We start from the raw sequence: 27,056 nt of genomic DNA, 5'->3' as shown, positions 1-27,056 counted from the left end.
GGCTTGATGTTCAGACAGTAGCCTAGAACAGCGTTCTGTGAACTGAGTTCCCATGCATGGGGGCTCTCACAGCCAGAGCTCTCTTTTGCCAGACACTGACACTCAGACACAGTTGTACTGTACTAGAGGTTCGCGGCCTTCGGCCGCTCACATCTAGAGTCCACGCCCGCTTCTTTACTAAAAAACTACCGGACGCACTGGAGAGAAGTGACTGTTATGCCTCTGCTATTTCTCTGCAGTCACTGTGGAGGCAGCAGCAGCAGCGCACATGCAAACACAGTGGTGTCAAATGTCACTCTCTCTCTCTCGCTTGCCCGCCCCCCCTCCCCTGTTGCCTCCTCTCTCTTGTGCTTAGCGAATGAGCGGACGGCATAGGGTTATGGGCGGTATTCCTTACGTCCTGACGACTACCGACTACCTATGCGACGACTACCTATGCGACTACCTATGAGTTGAAGTCGATGTAAAGGGGGTTGGAAGTGGGATGCGGCAATAAGCCCATTGTAAATATAAGATAATGTCGTCATCATGCATCATCATGCATTACTGAAATTCAGGCGGGAACTTCTCACGGCTGAATGCCTTCCTTGTTTGTCAAAGATTGCCGTTTCATTTCAATAACTGGTCAAAGTGGAACGCTGCATGCATAATATTCATCTTTAGTGACGGATAGCCTACTCTGTGTCAAACAAAGAGAATACATTTACAGCTCCAGCATGGACTGCGTGTAATCCAGCCTGCTTCTCTGGGGTCTGAAGCCTCTACTACCGCCTATCTAGACTTGAACAAAAGAACATAAGAAGATCCCGAGTGACCAGAAGTCATGTCAAGGAGATGATTTTGTCGCATTCCTGGGCGAATAATTTGATGACCAGCGGAGTCTACTGTGGATCGAGTCTCCTATTGACCGATGACCTGGTCATCAACTTATTGGCTTAGGAGTTCAACGAAAACAAAAGAAATATCCATGAATTTAAGGCTTCATGGAGTGTGTAATTTTTTTTTTTTTTAAAGATTTGTTTTTGGGCTTTTTATGCCTTTATTGATAGGACAGTAGACCGACAGGGGATGGGGAGAGAGATGGGGAATGACATGTGGCAAAGGTCGTCCGGATCGGGAATCGAACCGGCGACGCGAGCAGGCATCATAGCCTAGTATGTGGTATGCGCCTTGACCACCAGGCCAGCGGGCACCCATGGAGTGTGTAATTGATGGGAAATACTGTAAGCTTTCTTTTTATTTTTTTGTGAACTACTCCTTTAAGTCAATGTTCACACTTTATGTTTTTTGTTGTTGTGTTGTGGTAATGAACAGTGTCCTTCTGAGTTTTTAAAATAAAAACAAAAAAAATGGTATTCTCATACCACTTCAAAATGAGGTAGTAATGTTTTGGTTGAGTAATGTGGCTGTGTTGAAGGATTGCATGTTGTACTGTAACAGTTGCATCATCTCCTAGTGTTCCATAGCTCCTCCTACTGGCTGCTCTGTTGGACAGAACTTGGGCTCAGAGAAATGACCATGGCTCATTCATTACATTCCACATTCCCAGGGGTGTCGCACCAAATTCTGGGCCCGGGTACAAGGATTCACTGTGGGGCCCCTGTGCTTTAACTATTGAAAAATAGCAGATACACGAGTGCCGCGCTGTGAGCTTGTAGATCTGCTATTTTTGAAAAATCATGAAAATCTTTGAATATTTCAAATCTTTCTAAGGTTTTTTGAAAAATCTATGTTTCGATGTCAGTGGAGCTCAAACCTTTTCATGTGAAGGACCCCCAAAATGATATGTATGTGGCCACGGACCCCCATCTCAAAATATTTAGTTCCAGGGACCCCCACCCAGAAGCAAAATTTGAGTTACAAATGTTCGCTTAAAAAATACTTATATTCAAAGATTTGCACACATTTTCACAACTTTTCAAAAATAGCAGATCTACAAGCTCCCAGTGCGGCACTCTGTGCCGCGCTGTGAGCTTGTATATCTGCTATTTTTCGATAGCTAAGTATAAAATAATTAAGGCCCCTCCACCACCTTGGGCCCTAGTAACTCAGTCCCACTTTTCTACCCCTTGTGACACCCCTGCACATTCCACTACTGAGATATTACACTTCCAGTGTTGCCAGATTTTGCGAGAGAATTAAGCAACATCTTTTGTGACCGTTTCAAACACATCGAAAACATCTTCAGATGAAGGTCCGTGGTCGAAACACTCTTTTTGGGGGTCCTTGACACCAAAAGGTTTGAGAACCGCTCGCCCCAAAACTCTCTCGCCCTGGGGAAAACCTGGCGACCTCAGAATAATGGTCGCCACCACTTATTCCTAAACGTAACCTCAGTGAAACTATGCTGAAACCTTACCTTATTCCTAAACGTAACCTCAGTGAAACTATGCTGAAACCTTACCTTATTCCTAAACGTAACCTCAGTGAAACTATGCCGAAACCTAACCTTATTCCTAAACGCAGTGGTGTACATTTACTTAAGTACTGTACTTAAAGGCCCACTTCACCTCTGGGACAACCAGATCTTATTTTATTGTTGTTTGGGACACGATCAACACAATCCTGAGTTATTTTTTTGTGTTCAATCTGTGTTTTGAGATATTTTAGTATTTCAGCATGACTAGTGATGCATTTTGCATCATATGATGCATCATGCTGCATCATGCTGTCCCAGAGGTGAAGTGGGCCTTTAAGTACACTTTTGAGGTATTTGTACTATTTATACTTTACTTGAATATTTCCAATTTCCAATACTTTTACTTCTACTCCTCTACATCTTGGATTCAAGTATTGTACTTCTACTCCACTACATTTATTTGAAATCTTTAGTTATTAGTTACTTTGCAGGTGTAAATTATAATATTATAAAACACATTAACCCACTTTAGCCCTATTTTATGCCTTGGATATTTGACAACAATAGCAGATCTACAAGCTTGTAGATCTGCTATTTTCAAACATTTAATACTTTTAGTTTTGGTACCAATACATTTTGATGCCAATACTTTATTACTTTTACTCAAGTACATTTTGAATTCTGGACATTTACTTATAACGGAGTACATCTACAGTGCAGTATTGATACTTTTACTTAAGTACAAAATGTGAGTACTTTTTCCACCTCTGCCTAAACGTAACCTCAGTAGAACCAGCTGGGGGCAAGCGGTCTGCAGACAATATATGTCACTAATCAAGGCAATTAAAGCACCAATAACTGCAAATACAACGTAATAGTAGGCCCACTAGTATAACTAATAATAAATAAATAAATCACTGACAGTGAATTTTAGTGTTAAGCTTTATTTTGAGGATATATTAACCAAATGAACCCTGTGAGTCCATATTGTGAATTTGTGGACTATGTCAGTAGTCGGAAATTTGGCAAAAAACAGCAGATCTCACAAAGTATCACAATATGATGAACTATCTGCTATCTGTACAGACAAAAATGGAAGGGGTCAAGTAAAGACCCCTGGGAGATCCTGGCCAAGTAGGGTTTAAGTCATATCATTCATAAAAGTTTCATCTGCTTTTTCATTACCAGTCTTTAAAGCCAACTACCCAAAAAATGCTCATAGCAAAAAATTAGTAGATACAGTATGTATTTGATTATGTGTGTACAGGTCCGTGGGTAGAGTTTGTAGTATATATGCATGTACTTTATTGTATGTAAATTATATGTACGCATGTTTATTGAACGTATCATTGTATAATGTTTTATTTTTTTACAATATGTATACGTCTGCTTTAAAATTAGGGGAAGTTCTTCATAAGCCACCAGGCTTCTTAACTTCTCCTGCACAATATGTCACATAAATGTATTGTTTCTTGTATTTCAACTATGTGCTAATAAATAAATACAAAATACAAATACAAATACAAAAAAAAAAAAAAAAGATACAATGATTCTAACTACCTAAATCAAACAACAAAGTCCCTCATCCCTTGAGTGGTTGTCAACCTTCTCAATCTCTTTGTCCCCCCCGACACGGTCGAGGCAGATGCTGGCCCACCCGGGGACTGCCCATAAGCCTTTATCAATAGGTATACAGTAGGTTGATAAGAAATGGGGAGAGAGCTGGGGGGGCTACACACGCAGCAAAGGTTACCGGGATCGGGACCCGAACCCGCGTCACGCTGTCAGTCCGGATTACCAGCCTAGATGGACCAGCCTAGGTGAACCACTTCGCCAGTGGCCCTGGCCATGATTTGACACTTATTGATTGAATTTGTTGATTTTGATCATTGTTACAAAACATTCATTAATTAAAATAGCCGACCTACAAGCTCACATTGCGACGCTCAGCCGACCTACAAGCTCACATCGCAACACTTTGTGAGCTTGCTCTGTTATTTTCAAAGATTATATACATTTTAGACATATGATAACTTGTAACATTCTGCATAACGAGTATTTCTGTTTTTGATACTTTATAGGCCTATATTTTGATATTTTGACTTTTACTCAAGTACATTTGGGATAGAAGACTTCTACTTGTAAGGGTGCCCACACACCAAAATACCTAGAGTGGAATCCGCCAATGCATTTCAATGAGAATGGAGCGTTTTTTTGCCAGTAGAGGATTTCTACAAAAAACGCTCGATTCTCATTGAAATGCATTGGCGGATTCCACTCTAGGTATTTTGGTATGAGACCAAAATATGGTCGGCAGTGGATAAACTCTTCTGGTGCGCGGCTGGCAAAAACGCAGAGAGCGTATTCCGTCCCAAAGCCAGTGACGCCCCTGTCACTCACTTCCCGCACCGTCCTCCCTCCCTGTAGCCTGTTACACTAGCGTAGCGATCCTCATCATATTTTACGTGACAACTCTATAATGGACAGGCGAAGGGTACTCGCCCTTGCTTTATTGGAAGGGGAGATGCAACAAGCTAAAAAGAGAAGAGTTTGGGTGCATGAGACTCTTGATCAAAACAAAACATCTCCCAGTCCCTTCCTGATTCTTGGAATGTTACGCCTTCGACTCACCCGATTGGACAGAGGGGGGGGGGGGGCAAACCAGAATCTGCGTGGAGAATTTCTTTGCTCCAGCATAAACGCAAGGTCTGCGCGGAGCGCATATCCTCCACTGACATGAAACCGCCCCCTTCTCATTGAAATGCATTGGCGGAACACGGATTCCACTCTCGTAGGTATTTTGGTCTGAGGGCACCCAACAGGATATTTCTACATTGCAGTATTGATACTTTTACTTAAGTAAACAAATTGAGTACTTTTTTTCCAGGTGCATGGAGGTATAGACTAGGGATGTCCCGATACCACTTTTTTGCTGACCGAGTACAAGTACGAGTACTTCATTTTGAGTACTCGCCGATACCGAGTACCGATACGAGTACAATTAATAATACAAAATGTCTTTAAATTAAGTTTTTTTTTTCCTCTTTTTTTTATCAGATGTTCCTCACTTTCTGGCTGTATATAACACATTAAATTGCATTGCTTTCCCAGAACATGGCACAACTGCCACACATTTCACTTTTTTTCAGGTTTAGCCCATGGAAATTCCTGTACTGTGCATGATCTTCTAGATCTGCTATGCTCAAACATTTTGTATTTTTACCTTTGATACTTTGAGAGAGAGAAAGGCGAAGTGGCGGAACACACAGGGTACTCGGGCGCTTTGTGAGCAGTATCTGACGAGTACCGATACCGCAAAATAGGCCGGTATCGGGGCGAGTACCAATACCACGAGTACCGATACCGCATCCCTAGTATAGACTATTACATCTGGGAATCCCCCAGTCAGAGCTGGCTAATGTGGGCCATGGAAACGGAAGTAAGACTGTGATAAATATTTTTGTAAATCTCTATGGAGAAAATGTGTGGGTTTTCTATCTCTAGCACCACAAAATGGCTGCCACGGCTATGCCCTATAATGTCATAACCATACAGTACATTCACCCATTCTTGAGAATTGGGATAAAAATCATGCCCTACCAAAACAATTCAAATTGCTGTTTATTAACACACTAATTTAAAAAAAAAATACATTCTTCTCATCAAAACTTACACTGCCAGAAAACACCTTGTCTCAGACAAAGATTCAAATATATATCTTTTATTTTAGTTAAAAAAACATAACATCAACTCTGTTTTATAAAACATATATTTTTTTTGTAAATGTTTTTGCCCTTTAAAGTTGTGTCCAAGATTGTTTGTCAACAATAATAATAATACATAAACATTTTGTCAACTCCGTCAGACTCCGTCAGATGTCAATTCCGTCAGATATGCCATCTTAAGCAGTTGTGGGGAGTTTGGCTCGTTACATGATTTAATAGTCACTTTGATATTTTAAAATACATTTTAAGAATATATATACAGTATATATAAAACGTTTTGTCCCAATTCTCAATAATGGGTGACCTGCAGCTTTTATGAGGTTAGATACACTTCAAAGAGACTGGCCACTGAATGCATACGATAGAAGATTCCAAAAGGAAGTCCAATGTTGACAACTGCTGCCCACATGGCGAATGTGTAGAAATTTGCGTCAGGGTAGTGGTCAAACTGGGGCCGAGCACCGAAGGCAGGCATAAACCAGAGCTGTTGATCAAAAAAACAAAAAACTAAAAACACGCATTTGCTTCATGCTGTATATACTTATAATTTTGATAGTTTTATATGAATGAATTTAAAGAGCCACTGGCCTCGAATGCTATCAACGCACTGAATGGGAATTCGTCACGTTATCTCCCAATCAATGGTATGATTAACCCATCCGGTTGCTCAGTATCTCAGCTCCTGCACCATTCAATGGTCTGAAAAGACGTGACAAATTCCCATTCAGTGCGTTGATATCGTTCGAAAGGGGTGAAAGAGCGGGAAATGAGGGGGGAAAGTAAGTACTCACAATAACGTTACCAAGCAGCAGGAAGGCGCAGACTTCCTTCAGGACTCTTCTCTTCCAGGTCAGCTTGGGCTGGTATTCTGGCACATTGTGAGTTGGGAGCACTGTGCTTGGCACGGGCCTGGTGGTGGTCCTGGTGTCGATTTCGGAACCTTCCGGCACGCTCAGGTCTTTGCTGCCTTGAAGAAGGGCATTCACGAATAGTGATTTTTAGTATTCGAATGATTCGACCTCAAAGTATTCGAATAGTCGAATATTCGACAGGGCTGGCCAAACTGTCAAATATTAAGGAAGCAAGAGGCAAACATTGTGAAAATAGCCGATCTACATGCTCACAACGCCTCGAGTTGCGAGGCGTTGTGAGCATGTAGATCTGCTATTTTCACAATATTTAGTATCTGTGGAACCGAGTCACATTAAAAGTAATACCTACAATTCCAAGTGCTTGTCAGGGTGGGGGACCCCAGTTCAAATATGTTTATTTTGGGGGTCACTGCCTAAAAAGGTTTGAGAACCCCTGGTATAGAGCATTAACAAATTCATCCACCAGGGGCATTGACAACTCATTTTTATGACTTCCTATCTAGCCAAGCTTTATAAACTATAATTTTTTTTAAAGAAAAAAACAATAAAAAATAAGCGAATATTCGACTTCGGTGAACAACGTCGAATAGTGACTTTGATATTCGAATATTTGAATATTTGGCGAATGCCCTACCTTGAGGCGCATATGGATTTGCCAACACGGTAACCGGGTGTGGCTCGTGGTAGGCCTCCCGGCGAAGGCCTTCGATGAGGAAGAGGTTCTGCGCGCCGACCTGGATGATGGTCAGTATGTTCCAGGCCAGGTTGAGGCCGTTCAGGTGGGTCTTGATTCCCGTTCCCACCTCGGCCACGATGGTGTAGTAGCTGATGATGAACTGTCCCATGGACGCCCCGAGCAGCAGGAAGACGTCCAGGCTGCGCGTGGGGTTCTCCCCGGACGCGTGCTCCCTGTAGGGCGATATGGTGATGATTATCGCTGAGACGATACAATGTCTCCACGATATGCCTTTTCAGAGATATCGCATATATCGTGATACAATTGAGGGAGCCTTATACAACGTCCTGTTTAATCGTTAATACAGAGATTCGTTGCAGAATTCAATTTAAACCTGCATTTTGGTCTAAATCAGTAGGTTCTCAAACTTTAAAATGTCAAGGTCTCCACTTAACTCTGACAGTATACAAAATGTCAAGGTCTCCACTTAACTCTGACAGTATACAAATGAAACCAAATGGACCCTTACGGGTCCATTTGGTTTCATTTGTATACTGTCAGAGTTACATACTTGTAAAGTTCAATTTAGACCTCCCAAAAGGAACCCAGAGAGTCTAGTTTTTGTCAAGTACCATAAAAACCAACGTGAAAAATAATCGTGATAAAATCGTGTATCGTGATACAACTTGGGGAAAATATCGTGATATTGTACTTTTCCATATCGCCCACCCCTACCTGTAGTGCAGCACGTGGATGGCGACGCCGACCATGGTCGCGGCGGACATCAGCGCCACTATCACCGTATTCATCACAAAGTGCATCATCAGCGCGTTGTCTCTGACGCGGACGTCGCTCTGCTCCATCTCCACCTCGTACACCACGAAGGTCGCCAGGCCCGCTATCACCAGGAGGATCCCCACGACGGGCCCGAAGAATATGTCCTTGCCGCGGAACTTGATGGGGGGATGGGTGTGCTCGTCGGTGAGGCGGCCCACGTTCTTCCACATGACGTAGGCCATGCAGGACGCAAAGAGACAGTACTCGATGTTGAAGGGGTACAGGTAGTAGTAGGCCTTCTTGATGATCTTGCACGCAGAGTAGCTGCACTTGCACTTGTCTTCGCCGTAGCTCACTAAACAAAATGTGACGGCGTGAAGGGGTCAATGTATTAGGTCACAGTTGGCAGTTTTGTCTGTTTGCTTTATATCACATTTTGTTCATGTCAAGGACCCGCAAATTAACTATTAATTATGTAATTTGGCCACGCAACCACATCTGAAAATGCTGTGCCAGGGACCCTATACAAGATTTGTTTTGTTAGAATGTTTCAAAAGATATTCAAAATTGTCCAAACTTTTTCAAGATAACCCCAAACAAACAGATATACAAGGTCACAACACTTTGCATCACGAGTCACGACCAGTTTGGTGAGCTTGTAAATCAATGGAATATACTGATAAAGTGATTTTGATGCTATATACAGTATTAGGGATATTCCACTTTCAAAAAAACTTTTGGTCATTTTATTGTCTAATCAGGCATTTATGAACACCCTGAACAGTTTTTAATTTGCTTCATTCAATATTTAGATATTTGATGTAAATGTTATCTGGCCCTCCAGGCTCAGGGCCTCTCCCCACACACACCCATTGTAACTTCAAACTCCATTTTAATCATGATAGATTCATTAAAAATATCCATTATTTTTTCTGGTGACTCATTTTACCCTCCTAATACGTGAGCAGACCGTGTTTTTTCAATAACTTTTTTCTTTTATTTTTAATAATTCTTTGGAAAAATGGAAAAAATTAAATACAATAATATTTTATAAAAAATAAATGAAAAAAGTTATTGAAAAAACACAGTCTGCTCACGTATTAGGAGGGTAATATGAGTCACCAGAAAACATAATGGGTGTTTTTAATGAATCTATCATGGTTAAAATGAAGTTTGAAGTTACAATGGGTGTGTGTGGGGAGAGGCCTGAGCCTGGAGGGCCAGGTAACATTTACATCAAATATCTAAATATTGAATGAAGCAAATTAAAAACTGTTCAGGGTGTTCATAAAAGCCTGATTAGACAATAAAATGAGTCAATGACCAAAAGTTTTTTTGAAAGTGGAATATCCCTTTAACTAATTTAGCTGGGACCCCACTTTGAGAACCACTTTGGGGACCCCACTTTGAGAACAACTGCTTTATGCTTTATACTTACTTGTCTCAATGTGAAGCTGAAGGCTTCGAGATGTGAGATGAGTGGTGTTATCTGATAAATCTTCAGGATCTGAATCTGGAAATGCTGTTTGGTGTATGGACTCCTCAGTGACAGCAGTCATCCACAGGACTAGGTTTGTGGACAGCATCAGCATCAGCCCACAGCTAAGAGAGGCAAGAGTTGGCAACCGTGAGCGATTTTTTTTCAACGTTTACCATGTGTGAATCATGCTATAAACTTTATCGGATAAAGGGAAATTCACTGGTAAGTTTTACCGTGTTAGGTTCCATTGCAGCTCCACACAGTCCTTAGCATGGAACCACAGGAAGTAGGTCTGAAACAAATTAAAGAAACAATTATAACAACTCATTGGAATTGTATCACACAAAATGATTTGTTTTCCATTCAATCCTCATACTGTGATGTGGTCTGCGTTATTTACCTGGACGAAAATGAACACAACTTGCACGACAGGAAAGACCACCTTGATCGCAGAGTCACAATGGAGGTAGCCGATATAGTTGGCAATCTTAAAAATGTCCATCATGAGACTGACTATGCCAAATGCCACAAGTCCCCCTGGAAAGAAAGCAACAAACAAAAACAAATTATGGACTAAGAATAGTCAATTCAAAATAGGCCGCCACCGCCACCAAATAATAAGAGGCATGAAACCCTATGCTGATTTCTGTCGTTTGTTTACCAGTTCAGGACAGGTTAAAAAACTACAGCAGATTACCAGCATCAGGCAGCTGCAACTAATAATAATAAAAATGTGTGTAGTGATGACTATTGTCAATGCAAATGCAAATTCAACAAAATTATCAACTTGATTAGCTGCAGTTAGTTGCATTGCTTACAAGCCTGCCACGTTTTTAATCTGCTGTGGTTTTTAACCTGAACTGGAAAACAAACTACAAAAATCAGCCTTGGATTTGCATCCCGCTTTACTAACTGTAGCATCCATACCCCTGAGCCATATGGGTCCGGCGTGGGCATCCTTGAAGAGGACAGCCTTATCTTTGTGAGTGGTGTTGTTGGTGTAGTACAGCATCCAGAGGGTGGAGAGGAGCATCAGAATGATGAGGTAAACCTGCAGGTAGGGGTGGGCGATATGGAAAAATACAATATCACCATATTTCCCCAATCTGTATTCACGATACACGATTTTATCACGATTCTTTTTCACGTTCGTTTTTATGGTTATTTTTCAAGTTCCTGACAAAAACTAGACTCTGTGGGTTCCTTTTGGGAGGTCTAAATTGAACTTTACAAGTATGTAACTCTGACAGTATACAAATGAAACCAAATGGACCCGTAAGGGTCCATTTGGTTTCATTTGTATGCTGTCAGAGTTAAGTGGAGACCTTGACATTTTAAAGTTTGAGAATTACTGATTTAGACCAAAATGCAGGTTTAAATTGAATTCGCCCATGAATCTCTGCATTAACGATTAAACAGGATTTTGTACAAGGCTCCCTCAGTTGTATCACGATACATACGATATCTCTGAAAAGGCATATCGTGGAGACATTGTATCGTGGAGACATTGTATCGTCTCAACGATAATTATCACCATTTTTACAACAGGTAGTCGGGCTCTCAATGGAAAACAGGCTCTCCAACCGTGCATATAACGAGCACAGATGCACTGTCATAATCAAGTAAAGAAATCAGCTGCGATGGTCACGAAAGACAGCAAGCGCGCCTCTCTCCCCACACTATGCTAGGCGGCTAGGCAGCCAAGGCTAGGGGTTTTCATGTGACGTTCAGGGACAGAGTAGCTAAATGTGGCATCAAAAAATTACAAATTCCTATTGAATATCTTAACTCATTCCCTGCCAGGCCCGATAGTCCCGAGATTATTCCAATGTCTTTCCCCGCCAGGCCCGATAGTCCCGAGAATTAAAAAAAAAAAAAAAAAATTCAAAAAAAAATTTTTTTTTAAAAAATGTTTTGGACCCCAAAAAATGGAGTAGGCATGATAGCAATCGCGAAATTGCATGTTTAACCCCCATAGCAACCCCATCTTTCAAGCATGGCAGCCATTTTGGCAGCCATCTTTGTTAAACATAGTGGCTGTTATCTCATGAATGCCTGAACGGATTTCCATTCGGATTTTTTTGTTTGAAAGCTGTGAGCAATGTGGACACACGTGGTGCATTATCTAGGCATGGGTGTGCATGATCCGTGCACACCCAATTACATGGAAGTCTATGGAGACGAATGGCAGGTGGGAGTACGGAGGTATGTTAAAATGGCGGTCAATGTGTTAATTACAATGAAATTAAGTTGACGTGTTTTTTTTTTAAGGGCAACAGTTGTATAATTGCAATATTACACTCGAGGGTGTGGGATAACTGAATTATTTGCACTCCAGTGATGCTCGGCGGAATTCGCCTACAGCTCGTTCCTGACCGCATCACTGTCGTGCAAATAATTCAGTTATACCACACCCTCTCGTGTAATATTGCTTAAATCGCCCACCCCTACCTGCAGGTCGGCGGAGCTGAAGGTGACCGTGCTGTAGGCCGTCCCGCTGACCAGGGCCGAGCCCAGCATCAGGACGTTGAGGGCGATGACCCCGGACATCAGCCGGCCCATGTTCCCGCACTCCTCCGTCACGCAGCCGGACGACGCGTCCACGTTGGGGTCCCGCACGGCGGGCAACGTCGCCCCCAGGCCCACGTCGCTGCTGGACAGGTGGGCTTTCTCGATCTCCATGTCTTTGGCCATCTTCCTGCATGGTTCACACGGAGCGTCTGTGGTCAAACAATCGCAGGGGTACCCCGGGTTCAAACACACGATGTCTCTGGCCTGTTGTGAGATCTTTTCACCAAAGAAAATTGATCTTTGTGCTGTTTCTAGCTCTATTTAAACCCATTTAGGCCTAGGGTTATTGAATGCTTTAACTATTGAAAAATAGCAGATATACAAGCTCACAGCGCGGCACCGAGTGCCGCGCTGCGAGCTTGTAGATCTGCTATTTTTGAAAAATCATGAAATTTAGAATTTTGACACGATTCTATAAGTGTCTTTTGAATCCTTCTAAGATTTTTTGGAAAAACCCTATGTTTCTATGTCAGCAATCTGGCTGGCCATCGTCAAAGAAAAGGTCCTTTTCACTTAAATGGAGCTCAGTTAGTCTGTTCTTGAGAGACTACTATGTCAGTGGTTCTCAAACCTTTTCATTTTGAGAACCAAAATGATATTTATTTGGCCACGGACCCCCATCTCAAAATATCTAGTTCCAGGGACCACCCAGAAGCAAAATTTGAGTTACAAACGTTCGCTTTAAAAATACATATATTCAAAGATTTGCACACATTTTCACGACTTTAAAAAAAATAGTAGATCTACAAGCTCGCAGCGTGGCACTCGGTGCCGCACTGTGAGCTTGTATATCTGCTATTTTTCACTGGTTAAAGCATTCAATAATTCTAGGCCTATATGGGTTAAGAGACGGGAGGATCGTTAGCCCCCACCCACGTTTACCAATGGAAATATGGGTTATGAATAACACCATATTATTACCACACACAGAGTGTTTTGCACGTATATAGCCATGCATGCACACAGAGAGTGTTTTGCACGTAGCCATGCATGCAAGTTCAAAATACGTTCTTTCCTGGAAGCCCATTATTACTGTACAATTCCCATATACCATACCATTTTAAACAACACATTGTATAAGTATGAGCTCACATATTTCAACAGATAATATTTTTCCAGACACTTGGGGAAAATACCCAGATCTGGGTGCTAAAATACTAGCGCGGCATGCAGGAGCCCACCTAGTTTTTAGTCTCTCTCTCATCTCTCTATTTACCAGCTGTTAAGGAAGTTTTTAAATGAAAGAAAATACATTTTGAAGCATGTTTTCGTCACTTGATCAAACATGATGTTACAATAATAGATTGCAACGGCCTTCCCATTTCCCAGTAAGCTCGTAAATCAATATTCTGTGTAATGTGCAAAGTGTGACAATGACTTCTTTGTGTCAATTATGTTTCTATCTCCAGTCGATCAAAGGTTGTGATTTGAACTGTAAGTGTCTGGTTTTCGCTGATCTTTGTAATGCGGGGAACACTGTGGTGTCATCGCTACACATGTTGGACAGTCACATGTAGTCACGATTACAACATTTAAGTTGACGTTTATCATACAAATAATCGCAATTTAATTGTGTTTTTGTCGTTGGCAACATGAATAAAAAATATGTTTCTGTTTGCCTTTTAGGGAAGATATGACAAATAAATAAAGATATGACTGACATTTAATAATGTTATCTTTTCAAAAATAGGCTACGTAAAAATGCCAGAAATAGCTGACAAGCTTACATTGAGTCACTTTGTAGATTTGCCATTTCTGCTATTTTTGGAAAAGGTTTGAAAATATATCAACATTTTTCAACATGGAAATGATTATGGCGATTATGCAAAATAATTGTGATTATCTCAAATAATTGTGATTAGACAATTATGTAATCAGTGACAGGCCTACCAGTCAATTGTAAATGAAACTGAACAGTAATGGCATGTGGGGATACATACAGTATACAGTACACAGCTGAAAGGTGGCAAACCACACCACAATTGTCTCAGGAATGAAACTTCAGACCTGTGTGTGCAAATCTGCATGAGAGAGACAGAATGGTCCCTCAAACCATAACATGTTTAAGTTTACCCTAAACATGTAACGTACGTGATTTCAAGATGTGCATGTGTGCAAATCTGCATGAGATGGCTCAACTTGAGAAAAAAAGAGACAGAATGGTCTCTCAACCCATACACACACATGACACATTTAAGTTTACCCTAAACATGTACTGTATGTGATATCAAGACCGTGCTGCTTTAGGCTATATTCGTTTTGGCACATATACACGTCACTAGTAAGACGCCTCAGGGCGACAAGCGACCTCATCATATATGGAGATCTCCATATATGGGCATAAAAGGGATTTGTTCCCCTGGCATCACAGGGATCTCCATATCTCCATATATGGGCATAAAAGGGATGTGTTCCCCATGCCATCACAGGGATCTCTCTAACAGGGCATAAAAGGGATTCTGTTAGTGGGACATCACAGTGAAGCCAGAGCGTGATGTCAGAGCGGCAAACCCATTCTGGTAGAGTGGTTCCCCTGACATCACAGTGACATCAGAGCAGGATGACATCAAGATGACACATTTTTGCGGTCTATGGGTTTGCCCATAGACCTTATAGACGTCTACACGGACGCGGACAAGCTGTGACGTTTCTCATGGTAAACTGGCTATACTACTAACTGGCTAGTTAGTAGTATATATCCCATATGGACTAAATAGCCAGTCCACAGCCTCACAGGATATGCATCTCATAGTGAAAACAAACAAACAAACACTCTTTACACATGTATCCTTTCATTTGTGTGTAAATAGCAAAGGGTGCATATGCGGTACTACTGTTACTTATCGTCTATGTCGGGTGGAAACCTCATATGTCCAAAACAGCTACTTTTCAGGACTCAAATTCCAAAGTAGCAAAAGTAGAGCTCTGCTACTTTTGATACTTTCGTGTGACGCTGTAAAAAGAAAGAAACAAGTTAAAGTTTGGAGATAGGAGGTTTCTGCCCGACAGCAACGCTATGCAATGTAGGCTACTTTATAATATACAATAGCACACATACTGGAGCAACAACTGTATCTGTGTGTGTGTGTGTGTGTGTGTGTGTGTGTGTGTGTGTGTGTGTGTGTGTGTGTGTGTGGCACTGTGTGCGTGCGTGCGTGCGTGCGCGCGCGTGTGTGTGTGTGTGTGTGTGTGTGTGTGTGTGTGTGTGTGTGTGGCACTGTGTGCGTGTGTGTGTGTGTGTGTGTGTGTGTGTGTGTGTGTGTGTGTGTGCGCGTGTGTGTCCTCCTGTGGGAGAGAATCCTGCTCCCACTGGGCTGTCATTCCCTGGGAGTGGAGGAGAATGGTGATAGTATTAGGTCATGGGAAAGTCAGAGAGAGAGAGAGAGAGAGAGAGAGAGAGAGAGAGAGAGAGAGAGAGAGAGACACACACACACACACACACAAACCGTCAGCTGGGGATAACAGACAGACCCGCCCAGCTGCTCTCTAACAGTCTACTGTTATGCAATGGTGTTTTCTAATAAAACTTGAAACTTGAAGCTGAATAAATGGCTGTGATGGTGGGAAACGCTCCTCTCATTTTAAGACATTTCTGCTTAAAAGAGTGCAGTGGAGACATTCAAGAATAGATCACATTCGCATGTGTCACGCACGCAGCAGGGACTCTGTACCTAGGCGGACATTGCAATGAGGTTTGGTGCCCAACTGCATTATCCATTCACCAAAGTGCTTGAGGCACTCAGTGCCCTGTCTTGCTTGTCTAGCCTGCTCCGTAGAGGAAGCTCCATCCCTTTGAAAAAAAAACATCCTCATGTTTTCATGTCATGGGTGTCCTGATGCATCTATTCTAGAAACAAACTGATTCGACTACTTCTCGGCCTAAATTCCTAAAGCCCATGACCCACCTAATTCCAACATACTTTGCTATTCTGGGATGGCTCTGGGTAGAAGACGGGGTTAAGCAAATATCAACTGGATTTGTATTTGAGATAGTCAAAGAGGCAGTGCCCTCAATACCTTTCACGACGAAAATGACTAACTACTTCTCCAAAGTGAGTGACACCCATAGCCATAACACAAGAGGGAGTAACCATGATCTGGTACCACAAAAGAATATAGAACAAGCTTGGGAAAATTCTCATTCTGCTACCCTGCCAGACTGCCACCAAAATGTGGAATGCCCTGACACCATCCATTGATTAAAAGGTGTAAATGAAGAAATAATCTATCTAGATCTACAAGCTCACAAAACGTTGCAATGTAATGTATTGTGAGCTTGTAGACAGGTGAAGAGATTAGGTGTGGACTGAGTGCAAAAAGGAAGGGACCAAGTATAGACCCTTGGGGGATAACATGCAGGGCTGACCTAGAGAAAGCCTGGTGACACGAGGTTAGGCCTGACCTAGCCTCGGGATCCAGTCATTTAGGCCTGACCCAACTGACACACTCTCTACTGACACCTTGCTTTCATAGTTACATGTTTAAACACTGCATTGGAAGACTGCAGCAGGGAGACACCAAACAAGCAGCCAAACAACACAACAACACAATCATCTAGAAAAACAACAACCAAGGTTTTCAGGGCATCAGGTTCTTTGCTCCTCATAAATCATAGAAAAAGTTGTGAGAGGCATACATTGAAGATGTGACCCTCTTTCTTTGTTACTTAATAATATATAACGTATACATAATTCAAAATGAATCTGATAATTAACAATACATAAATAAATGCATCAATTAATTAATAAATAGTAGGCCAATCTGTAAGACCTGCAGCACACAAATAAACCCACCATCTCCACTTTCACGAACACCCACTAGATGGCACTGTATCACCTTTAACAAATATTTCCAATCATTGTTTAGGCTTCATATTATTTTCCCAGCTTTTCTGTTGTTTTATCATCGGCCCTCTGTGTGAATATCTTGATAGATTATGAAGGAAAATCCAAGGACTGTCTGCCCACTGCCCACAGATAGACGATGCCTGTCACATGCAATCTTATCTTTAATTGTTTGCTCTTGCTTGTGCCAAATTATTGTGCAATTGTCAAAATATCACCACCTTGCAGATAATTGAGAAAATCCGGAAGATTACATGTCTCTCCTATGATGCTCACGATGCTGCTTAAGTCTATGCAATGAATTGGCTCCTATAAAAATGTGTGTAGGCTACACATGTTTGTGCACATGGATAGGCTACAGGTACAGGGATTTTCTCCCATGGGAAAAGGCCCTGAGGTGACAATAGGCCACGCAACGTGCAGTATCCTATATTGGGACATGCATACCTACTGTGTTGTGTTGTATTGTATTATATTATTACTGTGCCATTTAATGTGGTTTTTATCCTTTTTAGTTGACCTTGTATCAAACTGTCCAGTACCTTTTCCTATGCAAACTTCCAATAGTCTTCAATCAATCAATCAATCAATCAATCAATCAATCAATCAATAAAACCCAGAACACTTAACTGTTTTGGTTCCGTTTATACATTCTCTCAGAAGTAATTCTCTTAAATGAATACTACAAATTTACACCCCAAGTAAATTATTTATACAGGAAATTTAAAAGCCATATCATACGGTTTGAGTTCGGTCCAGGTGGATGAAATTACTATTAGTAGATACTAAATATTTAAGAGGCAAAACTAAAATTAATTCTTTAATATTTGATTCTGACTGATTCTGGCACTTGTCTGGAGAGTGATGATATAGGCAAATAATATAATAGAAATAGGTATGCTGCAGCTGCTGCTGCTTTGCTGTGCAAGCTGTGCGTAAATGCGCATGCAGTTGCGCACATCTCTCTCGGGGCTAAGAAGATGACTGTGCGCATAATGTTTACCTTTACTAAAAGCCAAGCCCAAGCCTAGCCTAAGCCTCTCTATATATATTTTTTCTATCAATTTAAACAGACAAATATGGCAAAACAAAACAGAATGTAGGAATCATTACCTGGAAAGCCTGCGCTGCTGGGAGAGTGCTGTGGGACCCATCCAGGTGGTGGAGTGGTCCGCCGGGATGCTGGAAGAACTCGTCACCAACAAAAGGTGCTCTGTCATTGTGACCATGACGAGGAAGCAAAGAAACAAGAGCGTTTTATTTTAAGTTGAATTGACTCATACAGGTGAGGCATGTTGCGCAATACTGTACTAAACACAGCATTACAACAAGGAAAGAAAAGAGAGATAATAGGGTTACAATGAAGCTAGGTAAGACACACAAGCAAAGAAAAAAGCAGGGCAGGGAAAATGCAATGGGGAATGTGCAGAATGGGTATAGCCTCGCAGCCTGGCGTTGCCAGACTGATCACGTGTGATCACTCACAAGTTCCTCCAGGAACTTAATAATAGTACCTGGAATTTATAGTGTTTTTCTAAGTACCCAAAGTCACATTACGTGTGTGTGTGTGTGTGTGTGTGTGTGTGTGTGTGTGTGTGTGTGTAGGGGGGATACGTGTTAAGGTAAACACAGATATACATCAAGAACACTTATCTATGTACATAAAGATAAAGATAAGTAGCCTTGGGAACCAAGGGTTCACATGCCATAGGTCAGCAAGGTCAGGAATCTCCTGTTTCCATGTAGCATGAGGCAGCTTGATGTACACCACTCTGGACATGACATGACACTAGACTAGACCAGGGGTTCCCAAACTTTTTTGTCTCAGGGCACCCCATAAATATTTGTTTTAATCCGAGGCACCCCTACATTATAATTTTCACTCCCAGCACCCATTTATAGCATATCGTTGATGTCGGGTGGAAACCTTGTATGTCCAAAACCGTTAGTTTTTTTATTTATCATCTATAAAATGTACTAAATGCGAGGCGTTGTGTGCTTGTAGATCGGCTGTTTTCACTAGTTTTGTGCGACAGTCTTGTATGATGAAGCAAGGTTTTGCTTTACCAAAAGACGTACACATTTGAAATTGGAGATGCGAGGTTTCTGCCCGACAGTGACGATATTTTAGTGATTATGTTGTGAGGAAAACATTGAGATAATTGCCATTTTGGTTAGAACTGACTGAAAATAACTTTGTACTTCAAGTTTAAAATGATACTAAATATTTTTGGAGCGGTGAAAGCGCTCTCAATAGACAGGTATGTCTGTGGCTGGCTGGCTATGTGGCTGGCTGGCTGGGTATGGCTGGCAATACCTTGAGTGGCCACACAAGTTAAAGGAGGGGCGCTGCACAAACGCACACACACACACACACACACACACACACACACACACACACACACACACACACACAGATTCACCGCTCCACTTCGAACCGAGGTTTGATTTTTTTTTAAGTGTCCAAATAAATTCCAAATATTATCAAATTATCTCGCGGCACCCCAGGGTGCCCCGTCACCCACTTTGAAAACCCCTGGACTAGACTATGTCGTATGGCATTACCCCCAAATCAACCCTTGATGCTGAGTGCCAAGCATTGGGTACCATATTCATAGTACATGGTTTAGTTTTTGGTATGATTGGGTTGAACCCGGACCTCGCAGGCTCAGCGTAGACATTCTGACCCTGAAAGGCCACTGAGCTGGTTATCTGTGCTTAAGTGCAAGTGTGCATAAGTGCAAGTAACAGTTTTAGTAAAAGCATGAATATTTGTGGATGAATCCAGTTTTCTTTCTGTATTTGTTTGTTTGTTTGTTCTTTTTCTTTTTGTCCACGTCCTTGTTAGGGATAAGGCAGCCACAGGAGAAAAAATCAAACCTGGTTCGAAGTGGAGCGGTGAATTTAAGCAGTTCCAGGTCTATGTTTTAGATTCAATCAATCCACTTGTGTTTCACGTAACTGTGACTGCTCCTCCACTCCACTTCTGCTGCGGTGAACAGTAGTCTATGTTAGAGATGGGACGTTCGCGAACGAATTGAGTCCTTTGAGCGGCTCTTTGAAATGAACGATGGGATCCGGTTCGCACTATAGGGAGCCGTTCCGAACGGCTCTTTGAAAGGAACGGATCCCAGAGAACCGGCTCACTTCAAAGAGACATAAATCCCATCAGCCTCCATGCATCCGGGCGGAGGGGAACTCAATTCGATAGGTACCGAAATGTTGTGTAACTGCTGTGCGCACGTGTGTGTGTGTGTGTGTGTGTGTGTGGTAAAATCGTGCATGCGCAGATCCTCTTCAAACTTGACTGGACAGACTTGTACTAGTGAGGACAGACACACATTACTGCCTATAGCGGAGCTGCTGTGTTTCACACACCGCTCCAAAAATCTTCTTTCCAAGTCTTGAGCTTGGGCAAAAGAGCTGTCACTAGGGCCAAAGAGACACTACTGACAGGGTGGTGTCGCCATCCTATTAGAGCCTCAGTGGATGTGAGCTTCCTTGCATTCAGGATAGTACTGTGGATAGTGCGTCTAGAAAGCTTGTCGAATGATCAAGAACTGCAGCCATCCCAACCAGACTGTTTCAGCTGCTACCGTCAGGCAAGCGGTACCGCAACATTAAAGGAGTAGTTCACCCCCAAAATGATTTTTTTTTCTATTGATTCATGCCATGGAGACTTAAATCAATAATGTTGTTTGTTTTTTGTCACATTACTAAGACGATAATTTGATAATAAATGTACCCCCATTGATTCCGGATGGGGATCCAAATGCATTTGGTGCATGTACACACTATGTAATTGTGCACCCGCTAAAATTATGAATGTAGTTGTGTTCAAAGTATGTTCAGGAGTAGAGACCACCCTTCCCTCACCTATTAGCCACTCCCTATTCACAATCACCTGTATCCACTACACCTGCCTCCACTCACCAAGGCCAATCCTTGTTGCAATCAGCAGTATAAATACACTCGACTGGCTTGCTTATTCTGCTTCACTACAGACCAAACATGGGTTGTGAGCACTGCGCTTGTAGATCGGCTATTTCTGCTATTCATTCACACTAAAAACTCATGGGTCATTTCTTGACCCAAATCATGGGTCATTTGTGTTAGGTCAAATTTTGGGGTCATTTCTCAGAGCCACAACCCTTCCTTGAGTTATTGGGATATTATTTTGACCCAATTCCAGGGTTGTTCGAGGTAGGTAATATTTATCTGGGGGTGACCCGTTTTGGGGGTTAGTGGTAACACATATACTTGGGTCAGTGGTCTAGCTTTGGGCCAATCAGGGGACAGGCACCATAAACCTGTTTGCAAAGCATGCTGGGAAAAGCATTTGTCTGGGTTTCCAGAGACATTTTCTAAGCTTTTGGGAGCTAAACATGCTAAATATGTCATATCCATGTGTCTGTCTCTGCAAGCTGACTGTCATATGTCTGAATTTGATTTGTCAGTATTTGAGTCTAAACCATAGCCGTAAGTGCTTGGCTGCTAGCTTAGGGTTGAGCTCCCTCCCCCAGCTTGTCTGAATGAGAAGAACTCATGGTAATTTTGGGATTCTCTTGTTTATTTTCTCTAAACTATTCTGATTGTTGTATTATCAACATTATTGCATATATATATATAATTATGCACTTTTATGTTGATATTACTAAACTTTGAACAGATCATTCTGATATTATGTTAATGTCAGATAATATTGGCATTGTCATTCTCCAGACTATGCATAATAGTAGGTTGTATTCATTTAACCCACTCAACCCAAAACTTGCGTTATATTGACTACAATCTTGGGTCATTTTAAACAAATAATTTGGTTATTTATTTGACCCAATTTATGGGTCAACATTCATAACCAAATTTCTTGCGTTAAAATAACCAAACTGGGCATCGGTCCCTATTTGACCCGTGAGTTGGATCAAAAATGACCCAAGTTGAGTTGTTTTTGACCCAGCAGTTTTTAGAGTGTTGCTTTCAAGTTTTTCATCCTCTTCCACCACAACCTCCTCCTTCCTCCTCAATTCTCGCTCTTCCTCGATTCTCGCTCTCTGTTCCGTCTCTATTTCTCTTCCACGTTGCACATTCATCTCATTACGTTTCAATACATTGTTAAACTTAAGTAGAGGTGTGGTCTCTTGAATGAGTTATTGTCTTGTATTTTATCTTGTGGTACGTTTGATTCTATTTCTATTGTTATTTTATTTATTTTATGTTATTTCTGCTGCAATGTCAAGGAGCCAAAACAAAAAATACTTGATATGCCTGATGTGAAGGCATTTGTTGTGTCTCACTGCCCCCATGTGGCTGGAACATGTATTCAATTAATGTTTCATTCTCCTGTTAGTCTAGTGGTATTTCTGAAAAATGTGATTGTTAGAGGCATGTTGGGGTAAAAGTTGGGAACCAGTCTATTTTACACAATTCAAGGGTGCTGAATCTGAAAAAAATGGTTACCAAGCAAAATTTTGAGTTTTTGACCTTCTAATTTGCATAACAAAATAGCTGCAGAATTGTCAATTTTAAACTATTTCTTCAAGGGATATTTCACTTTCAAAAAACCTTTAGTAATTTTATCGTCTAATCAAGCTTTTGGGAACACCCAGGACAGTTTTTGAGTTGTTTGATTCAGTTTAGATTTAGATATTTGATATTCATTTTATCAGACACGCCCCCTTCCTATACAAACCCATTGTAACTTCAAACTCCATTTTAACCATGATAGATTTAATGAGAACACCCGTCCTTTTTTCTGGTGACTCCTGATATGCTCCTAATACGTGAGCAGGTTATGTTTCGTCAATAACATTTTTCATTTATCTTTAATAAGTTCTTAATTGTATTTTATTTCTTTCATTTTCCCAAATAATTATAGAAAATAAACTAAAAAGGTTATCGAAAGAACACTACCTGTTCGTGTATTAGAAGGGCATCAGGAGTCACCAGAAAAAAGAATGGGTGTTTTCATTGAATCTATCATGGTTAAAATGTTTTATTTATATTTAAAAGAGATATTTCACTTAAATACAAAAACATTTTAAGTTAACCATGATAGATTCAATGAAAACACCCATCCTTTTTTTCTGGTGACTCCTGACGCCCTCTTAATACACGAACAGGCAGTGTTTTTCGATAACTTTTTTAGTTTCTTTTTAATAATTATTTGGGAAAATGAAAAATAAATAAATACAAAAAATAAATTATTAAAAAGAAATGAAAGGAGTTATCGAAAGAACACGACCTGCTCACGTATTAGGAGGGCGTCAGGAGTCACCAGAAAAAAGGATGGGTGTTTTCATTAAATCTATCATGGTTAAAATGGAGTTTGAAGTTACAATGGGTTTGTATAGGAAGGGGGCGTGTCTGATACAATGAATATCAAATATCTAAATATAAACTGAATCAAGCAACTCAAAAACTGTCCTGGGTGTTCGCAAAACCCTGATTATATGATAAAATAATGAAACGTTTTTTGAAAGAGAAATATTGCTTGAATAAATAGTTCAAAATGTACAATTCGGTAGCCACTTTGTTATGCAAATTAGAAGGTCAAAAACTCAAAATTTTGATTGGTAACCAGGTTTTTCAGATTCTGCACCCCTGAATTATGTAAAATGGCCTGGTTACCCACTTTTACCCCCAAATGCCTCTAACCTGCTTATAGAAGGCCTTTTTCCAGAATTTCCGCCTGACTATGTACAGCATAACATGCAGGAGCACTGGTGGTGCTTGCTAGTGTGAATAATAATAAGTAAACTTACATACATGACCATGGGCTGACTGACTGGAGCCCTCCAAGATCATGAGGTTTATAAATGTTACTGTTTATAACCAGTTTGAGACATTACATTAGACATTACCCAGACAGCTGCATAACAGCTGTCTGGGTTTCATGTTATGGTTGTCAATATAGGTGGACAACACCATTATAAAGGTGTTAAATGGTTTTAATTTGGTTTCAGTCTAATACATTTCTAAGTACCTTGAACCACATATTTTTAACAACTCATCTAAAATAGATATTGATAACATCCCACACGATTCCTTGGCATTATGCTTGATGAATTTCTTTTTTGGCATTCTCCTTCACATTTGACTGAATCCTTGTATATTTCTTTTATTACTATTTTGTTAATGAAAACAAACACACCTAGAAATGATGTAGGGAATGCCCTCCCAAGATCCTTACACTAACCTTAACCTCACTAAAGCCATGTCTAACTTCCACTGGACATTAGTAACAGTAACAGTAACAGTAACAGTAGTAGTAAGCTGGACTACAGTAACATTGACCTGGATGATCTGCCAAAGAAAGCTATTGGTCAAGTACTGTAGATGACTTCTACTCGGTCTGGGTTTCATAGGAGTGCCTTGGACACTTCAGAAACCCGCCTACCAGTGACATCGTCGTTAGGCAGGTTTTTTTTTTCTTTTTTTCTATAAACGCAAGAACAATGGCTTCCATTATATTGAATGCTAACTTTCCAGGAATAGAAAGCCAGAATCGATGATGGTAATGGAACCATAATAAGGTGCATTCCTGAGGACCAATTGTATGAAGATGGGTTGAACATGGGTGTCTTTGAATTATTGAATGCTTTAACCAGTGAAAAATAGCACATATACAAGCTCACAGCGCGGCACTCGGTGCCGCGCTGCGAGCTTGTAGATCTGCTATTGTAGATCTCTTTTCTTTGACGATGGCTGGCCAGATTGCTGACATAGAAACATAGGGTTTTTCAAAAAAATAAATAATCAAAAGATTCTAATTTTCAAAAATGTTCAAAAATAGCAGATCTACAAGCTCGCAGCGCGGCACTCGGTGCCGCGCTGTGAGCTTGTATATCTGCTATTTTTCAATACTTAAAGCATAAAATAATGATACACAATAATGTGTACCTGTTCTAAATGGGTAAGATCGCTGCACTGGTTACCTGTAGATCACTCCATAATCATGCATAGCATAAGATATAAAGTAGATCTCTGAGGTTCCCTGGCACTGAACTCTGAACAGTTCAGTTAAGTCAGGACCAAGACAGTAGAGAGGACACTTTTAGTTGCTATGCCCTTAGCCTCTGGAATACCTCTGGAGGACCTAGACAATCTTTTAAGTGTCATCTTAAGATATGTTTATTCAGTCTTGACTATATTAGTGATTATCTTTTATAAATATTTTAATTTGTTTTGTTGCTTTTGTACAGTTTTAATGCTCATTTCATAGTTTTATGCTCATTTTATATATCTGCTTCTATTGTGTTTTATGCATTCTTTGATGATTTTCTTTTGTGTAAAGCACTTTCAGATGCATTTTGTCTCTATAAGCTGCTATATAAATAAAGATTATAATTATTATTAACAACAATCCACTCGTCCGAGACAGTTTGCCCTCCTGACCCCCAAGCTGTGGAATAAACTCCCTGTCGCACTTAGAACTACGGACTCACTCGCCAGCTTTCGCCGTGGACTGAAGACTCACCTTTTCAGACTCCACTTAAACCCATAGCACTACTGAAACACTCAATGACCTTACATGTAGCTAGTTAGCATTTGTTTTTAGGTTTTTTTAGAATCCTTTTTTCTTTACTGATATTGTTTTTTTTTAGATTGATATTCATATGCATTTGTATATTGTTGTTGATGTTCTGACATGTTATCTTGTTTATTATAGTGATGTATTATCTGCTTATTGTAAGTCGCTTTGGATTAAAAGCGTCTGCTAAATGCCTAAACTGTAAACTGTAAACAACATCAATACTACGACTACTAATAATCATCAGGGATCTGGATTGACAGATCAAATAGTTTTGAGTCTTTCAACAAGGCTTAAGCACTTGAACCTATAGCGTCCTTGTTCTGGGTATGTCGTAATTGGGGAATGATCATTTATTATTCTGTGCTAGCAGTTCAGCAAGGACAACTCAATAATTGAAGTAAATATATATATTTGTAATGAATATAAAAATGTGCAATACATTTATTTTGGTTTGGCAATGAATGGATCTCTTTTTATGTACTCTGATGGAGCACACTACATCTCCCCTTCCAATAGGTCATTCCGAATCCCCAAAAGCACATACAAGAAGATCCAAAACAGTAGTTGGGGTGGTGGAGGGTGAGCAGTAGCAGCAAGCAAGCAGCTGCCCAGACAGCAACAGCAAGCAGGAATCAGCCATGCAAACAACACAGTTTAAATCGGGCGCTGTATGTGATTGGTTGAGAGTATACTTTAAGCGTGGAGCTGACACCGACCAATGGCTGCAAGCATTTACAGTAGGCCTACCTTAATTGCTTCCTTGGACTGGAGGGGCTGACTGGACCTGGTTACTGCTGCACTTTTGGTGTTTCTGTAGCCTGAATTATGATTATTCAGTCTAAAAGCCCTCCCAGCGCAGCCAAAGGTGTGGCCAAAGTGAGACTGGTTCATTTACTCGATTTTCAACCGAGAAAGCCGCACCTTCGACAGCGTCACCAGACCACTTAATGGCCAGAATATATATATTTTTTTAATGGGCGTGGCTAGCGATTCAGGGGCCATAGCCAAGCTAGTGTTTCTGGGCTGTCTTCTATTCTAAAAGGGAGACAATGAAAGCCTACAGGTCAACAATAGAAACACAACATGAAAAACACAATCTGCCATGAAACATAATGTTATTACCTAATCTTTCTCTCTTATCATCCTTCCCCTGTCTTGCATGACTGCTTACTGCAGTGCATGGTTTTTCTGGGATGTCTTTTTTATTTAAGATGGAGGA

General features: G+C 40.9%; 1 protein-coding gene across 1 annotated transcript; it reads right to left on the bottom strand.

The window, feature by feature from the left end:
* Positions 1-6,397: 6,397 nt before the first annotated feature.
* LOC308282999 (proton channel OTOP2-like) lies at positions 6,398-18,524 on the bottom strand (the record flags this gene model as incomplete). Its single annotated transcript, XM_080723386.1, has 11 exons — positions 6,398-6,568; positions 6,876-7,051; positions 7,591-7,865; positions 8,368-8,764; positions 9,848-10,011; positions 10,123-10,181; positions 10,290-10,426; positions 10,817-10,940; positions 12,341-12,664; positions 14,413-14,416; positions 18,418-18,524. The coding sequence occupies 11 exons, from the start codon at positions 18,522-18,524 to the stop codon at positions 6,398-6,400; spliced, it is 1,938 nt and encodes a 645-aa protein (XP_080579512.1).
* Positions 18,525-27,056: the final 8,532 nt, after the last annotated feature.

Source organism: Nannobrachium achirus (assembly GCF_963921795.1).
Source record: "Nannobrachium achirus genome assembly, chromosome: 4".
Classification (NCBI taxonomy): Eukaryota; Metazoa; Chordata; class Actinopteri; order Myctophiformes; family Myctophidae; genus Nannobrachium; species Nannobrachium achirus.
Note: the sequence above shows the minus strand (reverse complement) of the source record. Positions and strands in the feature narration are given on the sequence as shown.